At 44.4% G+C, this 8,693-nt stretch overlaps 2 protein-coding genes across 3 annotated transcripts in view; both read right to left on the bottom strand.

The window, feature by feature from the left end:
* LOC102194024 (transmembrane 4 L6 family member 5) overlaps positions 1-3,991 on the bottom strand; it is a 14,534-nt gene extending 10,543 nt beyond the window's left edge. For both annotated transcript variants that reach the window (XM_005751613.1, XM_005751614.2), the window contains exons 1-3: positions 3,899-3,991; positions 3,779-3,806; positions 1,577-1,770 (exon numbers count right to left, since the gene is read on the bottom strand). In XM_005751613.1, the coding sequence (XP_005751670.1) occupies positions 1,577-1,753 (177 nt within the window). In that variant the 5' untranslated portion in view covers positions 1,754-1,770; positions 3,779-3,806; positions 3,899-3,991. The remainder of the gene's footprint in view (positions 1-1,576; positions 1,771-3,778; positions 3,807-3,898) is intronic.
* A 2,551-nt stretch (positions 3,992-6,542) lies between these two features.
* rnf168 (ring finger protein 168) overlaps positions 6,543-8,693 on the bottom strand; it is a 7,041-nt gene continuing 4,890 nt past the window's right edge. The window contains exons 7-8 of the mRNA XM_005751612.1: positions 7,906-7,975; positions 6,543-7,834 (exon numbers count right to left, since the gene is read on the bottom strand). Of these exons, the coding sequence (XP_005751669.1) occupies positions 7,259-7,834; positions 7,906-7,975 (646 nt within the window). The 3' untranslated portion in view covers positions 6,543-7,258. The remainder of the gene's footprint in view (positions 7,835-7,905; positions 7,976-8,693) is intronic.

Here is an 8,693-nt window from a genome sequence, read left to right as displayed (position 1 = left end):
CGGTTCTTGTTGAGAACCGGTTCCCACTGTTTCAGTTCCTTGGAACTGTTTGCCGATTTTGCAAACGATTCCCTTATCGATTCCAGTCGCCCCGAATGACGTCACCACGTTGCGGAGTGTCATTTACCTGGCAGGAAACGCGGCGCCTAAGCGGCTCAAACGCTCAAAAGTTTGGTTATACTTTACGAGAACGGATGACAACGGGACAACTTGCAATACTTGCAAAGTAGATGTTTAATTAAGGGAGGAAACACTACGAATATGCAAAAGCATTTGCTCACAAAACACGCGATGACCTTAAATGAATGTTGTGTTTTTAATTCCGCTCGACTCGTGAATCTCAGCCCAGCAGCAGCGGTAACGTTTGCACGTCCTCTCCCGTTAATGCGGCAGGTAAATAATCAACTAACAGTGCATATTATGTTAGCGCGATCTGCCTTATTACAAACCTGCCATTACTGTGCATTTAGTGACCATGATGAGAGAGGCAGTCTGGCTCAGATGCTGGCAGCTCTCGCTGCAGTCTACCGGCGGCGTCTCCTTTCAGGCCAGGATAGACGAATGTCACCGAGCAGAGACTCGGTTTGTGGTCAAAGGCTTGCACCCGTTTGCCACAGCAGATGATTTTCAGTAAGTGAATGTGTGTAATTGTAGGCAGGGACATTACTGTTGTGTAATTGCTACAGAATAATTTATGTTAAACTTTGTTATTGCTACAGAAGAATATTTATTTTATTATTTTACATTTACATTTTGTTTTCCTGGGGACCCTGTGACACCCCATTGAAGAGCCGCAGGCTGGATCTCTTAAGATCTCACTGCTGGGTTTGTAAGGCCATGTTACTCCTAAATTTCTATCTTGTTCAAAGAGAAGATATGAAACAAAGTTCTAAGCTAATCGACCTTAGTGTTCTCCTTTTTAAAAATAATCAATAAAGAATCGAATTGTTAAACAGAATCGAAACTGGAATTGGAATCGTGAAAATCAATACCCATCCCTAGTCTCGTAGGATTGAGGTGTAGTAGACACACTGATGTTTTGGAGAAAGTCATTACTTAAGTTAACTCAGGAAGAAAGATTGGAGAAAGAGTCTAAAGAAGAATAAGCAGTCTACAGACTTCTGTTACGGCAGCTCTGCGCAGTAGTTACTTTTGAGGGAATAATATTATATCCTGTATATTCCTCATGTTGTTTACTTTGTTCTTTTTAATCGTACTATGTGATTGTGACTATCACATCATATTTTGCATCTAAATATCATGTCACACTTGACCTCTGATCTCACTTTTACATTTCACATCTGCCTTTGTTTCAGGTTGACCCCAATCGTTTCCTAGATGTGAAGGCACCAGAGTTTGAAGCTTAGTTTCAAAGACAACAGACATTTTATAAAAGCTGACCTTATTTAACTTTGAGGAAGACATGAAAGGTCCAAAGTAAGGCGATATGTAGAATCCCTACTTTGGCCTACTGATCTGAAGGTCACATACACAAACACACATGGATGGCATGTTAAAGTAGTACATGTATATATATTAAGTATAAGAACCAGTCCATGTATGCACACACACTCACCAGGAAGCCAGAGCCCCACAGTCCTGTGGCCCAGGTAGCCTCTCTAGTCACATGACCGTCCAACAGGAACTGGATCTTCAGCTCAGGAACCAGTAGCAGGATGTTGCACAGTATGCAGACAATCGCCATGGGAACTAGAGACACGCCCACACATCGCAGACACCTTGATACGCACATCTAGATTTTTATAGAAACTGCACATGAAAACAGTCATGAGATTAACCGGCGAGTCTCTGAAGGTAAAAACACATCCTTCATAGTATTATCATTTCTTCTAAACCAAATATCTAACATCCGACTCCTGTAATTTTAATCACATTATCTGACTCTTCTAATATGACTCTGTAATCTTGGTAGTGTGGTTACTCTAATCCAGACCTTCCCAAAGTATGGCCCGCCCCCTAGGGGGGGTGCAGAGCCATTGCAGGGGGGGCGCGGTATGAAAAGGGGTGGGAAAAAAACCAACGCTTGGACACTGCTAGCACGGGGCGCCCACAGAAACGCAAAGCAGGAGCTGAAGCATCGCTGAATATGTTTCCAAACCAACTTCATTCTAAGCCAAAGACTAGAAAATATGATGAAGCAAATCTGCCCTTTGGCTTCACCTGCACAAGTGCTGAGGTCGGTCTCCCTGCAGGGTTGGTTTTCCCTGGGTTCTCCAAATCACGGACAAACAGGATCCCACATTCTTGATTTTTAGTTCACAAACACTTGTTGTAATGACTAACTACTCCTGACATGTTGGAGATGTTAGCTCTTTATACAGTAAAGTTACAGCAGGATGCAAATAACATCAGGCTGATCCTGCCACGATTTGTTCCCTCTGTCACAGACTAACAGGATCCCACAGCTGTTTATGTTTTTAAACCCAGTTTGCACAGAGAGGCATTTTTGAAAAATGTATTGATGCAATGTTGAACATTATTACACAGGAAAAAACCAACTGCACGTAAAATAATCACACTGTGACGCCTCTGCCTTTGTAGATGGAGGGACAGTAACTGTGTGTAAAACCTGCAGACAGTCAGATTAACAGTATTTCGTCTCTATCTGCCATTCTGTGATTCATCTCCTGTAAACAATAACGTGGCCACAGCGTGACGTGAAAAAGGCAGCCTGACGAACTCTGTATTCTTCGTCCACAAAAACTGAGTTTTAAAAAATCTCAGTTTTTTAAAAACTGAGTTTTAAAAAATCTCAGTTTTCGGTGATTCGAAACGCCGTTTAGGTGGACGAAACAGCTGCGTGTTCAAAAACACCCGTGTAGGTGCGGACGCAGCGTAAAAGAGTTTATTTTATTACTACCTGTAATTTATTGCTGTTTACTTGTATTTGCTTAATTGTTTACAAAATGTTTGAGGTGTGAAATAAACCGCAATGGAGCAAAATGTGTGCGTGTGTGGTTGTGCGCACACGGGAGGGGGGGAGCGCGAACATTTTCCTTGTAAAACAAAGGGGGGCCCAGCAAACAAAGTTTGGGAACCGCTGCTCTAATCTGACTCCTGTAATCTGTTTTTTTGTAATCTTGCTCCTATACTCTGACTCTAGTCTGACCCTGTATTCCAGCGCCTGTAATTTGCCGTAATATGCCTCCTGTGATTTGACCCATATAATCTGGTTCTATAATGTCTTTCAATATGACTCCTGTAATTTGACTTTGTGATCGGGTTCCTGTAAAATGAGTCCTCGTTTCAGATTCCTGTTATTGGATTCCTCTAATTATGCTGTGATGTGACTTGTTTAATCTGGTTCTTTAAAAACTTATTTATAAACTTACAAAATCATCCTTGAAATGTCATTGAAATAATCACATTCATATTTCTGTCAATATCAGTAAAGTCATAGTCTGAGTCGAGTCTGAATTCATTGAATAATCATTATTAATAATACAAACCTGTTTAAATAAAAACATTGATTCAATCATACAGATTAATAATCACTCATTCTTCAATCCTCGAGTGTTTAAATCACTAAATTACAAAACTGTGTGATCATGTATCATTCAGGTCAAATCTCATCAAAGTAAAAGCATGAATAACTCCTTCTATTTGCACTTATATGTTGAAATTATTAAACCCATTTACAAATATAATTTCTCAGTTTTTAGTTTATTTAGTAAGATGATTTTTTAAATCTGTGACAGTACACAGACTTTTAGCAACAGTAATATGTTTCTATTAATAATAGCAGAAGTCGACTCACCGGGAAGGCTGACGATCCACTTCAGACTCTGAGGAACAACCACAAATATCTATCAGCACATGCACCAGGACACGCCTCTCACTATTACGCATGCAGGAAGTACAAAAGATGGAAACTTACCCTCAACAGGACCGGCTTGGTATCAAACTGGAAAAACAGAAATAAACAGGATGAAATCAGACCTACAAACACACACATGATGCGACGCAGCAGCTGGTGATTCTGCTTCTGTAGCTCAACACGAGGAGGGAGGTTTTTCAGGGTGGATTCCTATTAGTCGATTCTGTCACCACTGATCGTGACTGGTCAGCCGGACGGCATAAAGGTAGAACATGACTGGTCCCGATTACATCGAGGCCTTGAAAGACATGATATATTAGAAGGTAATTATTTGGAGGTTTTGGTGCATTTGTAGACAGAACTAAGTTCACAGCTCCAGAGGCTGGACTGAGAAAGACCTCCTAACAGTCAGGAGGTCAGAGGTCACAGGCCACTCAAAGATCAAATCAGTGCCTGTTCAGCTCAGATGTTTCTGCTGCTTTTCTCTGTAATCAAATCAAAGAGTTTTATTGTCACAGCACATGTGAGTGAAATTCTTGTGTGCCAGCTTCACAAGCAACAGAGCTGCAAAATGCAAGAAACAACCAAATATAAGAGCAGGAATGTGAGAATGATGAGACGTATGCAGGTTACTAGATACGTATACTCATTCATCCCATGTGTGTGGGTACAGACAGCAGCTGATTGGTTCTCAGCCCACAGTGGACAGGCGAGCTCACACTAAATACTCCAGAGCGAGTGCCCGAGCTCATGTGAGTGAAAAAGAAAAATCTCAGTGAGACATCAGTTTCTGTGCTGCCTGTACGTCAAAGAGGCCACGCCCCTAATGCTACAAACTTTAAAGCTTAAACAGGTAAGATAGAAAAACATCCTCTTCTGATGAACTGGAGTAAACTTTGGTCCACAGCAGCGTCTCCTCTGGAGTTTTTGAGTCACAGTCCGAGGAACCTAAATGGCGAGCCGAGGCGCCCGCGTTGAAGCATCCTCATCAATCAGGCCTGATGTGGTCGACTTCATCACATTTTCTCGTGGAGCTCATTAGGTCACACAGCGGAAACCATGACTCCTTGGGGATGTTGACATCAGTTACCAAGGTCACATGACCGCAGGGAACGCAGAAAGCCGTGTGGCGATGTAACTTCCTGTTAGACCATACGCAGTGACCTGGTTTCTGACCCCGAGTCTCTGACCTGCTGATGCTTTCTGTTCCTCAGTCTGAGGTCATGTCAAGTCAAAGTTTATTTATATAGCACATTTAAAAGACCAGTGTACATCAAAGTGCTTCACGATAAAACTGCAATGCGGGCAGAACAAATAGTACAATTATACTTAAAATCGCATTTACATGGTGTAGTGCAGGCCAAATGAAAGTCACACTAATTGTTTTCAAAAGCTAAGTTGAACAAGTGTGTTTTCAAACGGGATTTGAACGACTGAATTGATTCCGATGTACAGATTTCCACTGGGAGATTATTCCAGAGTCCAGGGGCAGCGATGGCAAAAGCACGGTCACCTCTGGTTTTTAAACGAGACCTTGATTGCATTAGGAGCAGTTGGCTGGAGGATCTTAGTGCTCTCTTTGGGTTGTACAGATCAAGCAGATCAGTTAGGTAGCTAGGGGCCAGGTTATTTAGAATTTTAAAAGTGAGCAGCAGTTTGAAATCAATGCGATATTTGATGGGAAGCCAGTGTAGTTTAGCGAGGACAGGGGTGATCTGCTCATGCATTCTGGTGCTGGTTAAATGGTAAATGGCCTGTATTTGTATAGCGCTTTGCTTAGTCCCTAAGGACCCCAAAGCGCTTTACACATCCAGTCATCCACACATTGGCGATGGCAAGCTACATCGTAGCCACAGCCACCCTGGGGCGCACTGACAGAGGCGAGGCTGCCGGACACTGGCGCCACCAGCCCCTCTGACCACCACCAGTAGGCAACGGGTGAAGTGTCTTGCCCAAGGACACGACAGACTGTCCGAGCCGGGGCTCGAACCGGCCTAATTGATAAGCTTTTTTTTGCACAGTGGATGCTTGCTTCTTTAATTTAAAAGAACTATCCATGAGCACGCCGAGGTTACTGGCAGAATGAGAAAGGTGGTTGGCGAAAGAACCCATTGTATCAGTTAGCTGGCCCAGGGAAACGCAGCTATCAAAACAATAATTTCTGTTTTGCTTTCATTTAAGATAAGAGAATTCTGGGATAGCCAGTCTTTTAACCGCCTGCAGACATTCAAACAAAGGCAAGAATGTGGACGGGGCATCCAAATTTAGAGGAAGGTACATTTGGATATCATCTGCGTAGCAAAACCATCTAAAGGGTTCAAAAGTTTTAAAAAGCTGAAGTGTGATCTGCGTTTCTCTGCTTTTCCAGCCAATCAGGACACAGTACCTGAGTCACTTTGTAATGTCTAACGTTTACCTGGATTCTTTATTCTTCTAACTGTGTCTCACCTGTAGGAGCAGCCAGCAGACCCACAGTCCTCGCTCTGACTGCTGGATCGTTTCACACGGTTTTCGTTTATTCATGTATTTAATGTCAGTGTTTAATGTGTCTCACACACACACACAGCTGTATGTGCAGATCTACATAGAATTAACTCTACTGTGAGACACACGTGATGTCATAGAGAGGCTCCACTGATGCTCCTTTGGGCAAAATAGTGAATGGGGAGTTGCTCGTTCGTTAGTGTCAGAAAACAGGAAACGATGATGGTGATGGTTTATTTCTCAGAAAAACAAATGACAAACAGGTTGACACGGCAGCCTCTTTAACCCCTCCCACTGTATGGCGCGGCCATGTGCCGCTTAAACAGGTGAGTGCTGCATTCAGGTGACCCTGGGACAAATAGAAACTCCCACTTTCAACATTCAAACCATAAAAATAAATCCGATGTAGCGTCACATGACCCACTGCAGTCAGCATGCAGCGTATCCCACAATTCCTCACATTCTATCATGTGACACCAGTGACATCAGCAACAACACTAAGGAGACACATTCACACACCACCTGACCAATCATCAACACGTTAACCAGACGTGGACGGGCTCTGGGCGGAGTCACAGAAGCTGGGGCTGGAAATATAATGGTGTGTCATCTGGCAAATGGGTAAAAATAACCTGACGGCACTGAGTCCTCGCCAGCGCTTCCACCAGTGAGAAAGAAGCATTCCAGCTGAATGACGTGCAGAGGCATGAAGTCATCCTCCAGCAGAACTTTTCAAAGTAAAACACATGAACTCTGTTCACGATTCCCCAGTGGACGGTTGCCGTGTGCTCACCATGACGACTCACAGGTAAGAGGCAGCGGCATGTCCACAAACTTCTGGTCTTCTGTGTTTTAAAGTAACAACAGCGCTCAGGTTGACAGCTCAATTTATTCATGCTCCTGCAGGAAGGGGAGGAGGAGCAGGCAGAGGACACCTCAGCTGCTGAAGAACATCTCAGTCAAAAGAGTCTGTTTGCTCCCCTTCCCTGAGCAGGAGGAGGAGGAGGAGGCAGAGGGCTTGGCGGTACAGTTCTTTGGCGTTCTCCTGCAGGGTCTTCCTGGCATGATGGAAGCGCAGCCCTCCTCTTCCTCGGCTCGTCGGTGTGGGCGGAGCTGGTAGGCGTCTGTGGAACCTTTGCTTCTGTCAGTGGCACGCCGTTTCTCCTCCTGGTCGAGCTGCTTCTGTAGGATGAAAGCGAGCCGTCTGTCCTCCTCCTCCTGCCTCCTCCTCTCCTGTACCTCCTGTTCAGCCGCCTCCAGCAAGGAGAAGGAAGAGGAGCCAAGGGAATGGGTAGAGACTCGCTTGGTGTCTGCTGTCACCTCCTCTGTGGCCTCCAGCTCCGAGCTCTTCCTCTTCACTGATGAACATCCTCCGTCTCTGATTGCCTGACTCCCTGGTTGATGCTTGGCCACCTCCTCGGGTGGGCGGAGCTCAGTCTCAGGCCCATAATAATCCAGCTGAGGTGGTCTTTGTTCTGCCGGTAGCGCTGCCTCTGAAACAAGGATGTTCTCCTGAAACAGAAAGGCTGTTGTAATTTGGTGTTATATAAATAACACTGAATTGAACAGAAGTTCAAACTCACCTTGTTGGACACAAGGCTGGAAGCAGAGCTACAGGTGGAGCTGGGCGGAGCCACTCGGGGGCACAGGAACCTGAAACAACAAATAGAGATGTGTGAGGTCATACAGATGGCGTTCCCGACACAGTGAGTCATTTGTCCACGTTTGAGGAGGCACTTCCTGCTCAGCGATTTTAATTTCAGTTTGACGTCACATACTTTCAAGATGGCGCTGAAGCGACGGTGGCCTTTTGTCTATTCCAAGTCAAAGCCGCTGGCACTAAATACAAAGGTACAGACCGGCATGTGGCACAGCATACCGGCCAAGCTACAGAGGCCACGAGACGGGAGCGAAGCTGAAAGTGAGGAAAGCAGATCACCGGAGGCGATTCGAACCATCAATCCCGACAGAGACAGTGGGCGACTTGAACTCGCTACAGAACAAGATCGACAAACTCTCTGCTCAGAACAACCATCCGATCTACCGTGACTGCAGCTGCCTATAAGGAAATACACACAGCAAGACTGCAGACACAACACCACGAAGCCTTCATTATTATATGTGGAGACCCTAACCATGTCACACTGGACTGTTTGTGGTCCCACACGGAGAAACAGGACAACTGGCCTACTGTATGCTAATGTGAGACATGCATACAAAGCCACCCTCTCTACACACACACACACACACACACATACACATACATACACATACACATACATACATACATATACATACATATATATACATACATACATATATATACATACATACATATATATACATACATACATATATATACATACATATA

This window comes from Pundamilia nyererei, unplaced genomic scaffold (assembly GCF_000239375.1).
Source record: "Pundamilia nyererei isolate P.nyererei 1_Seehausen unplaced genomic scaffold, PunNye1.0 scaffold00319, whole genome shotgun sequence".
NCBI classification, from domain to species: domain Eukaryota; kingdom Metazoa; phylum Chordata; class Actinopteri; order Cichliformes; family Cichlidae; genus Pundamilia; species Pundamilia nyererei.
The sequence above is the reverse complement of the archived record's forward strand: the minus strand, read 5'-3'. Positions and strand labels throughout refer to the sequence as shown.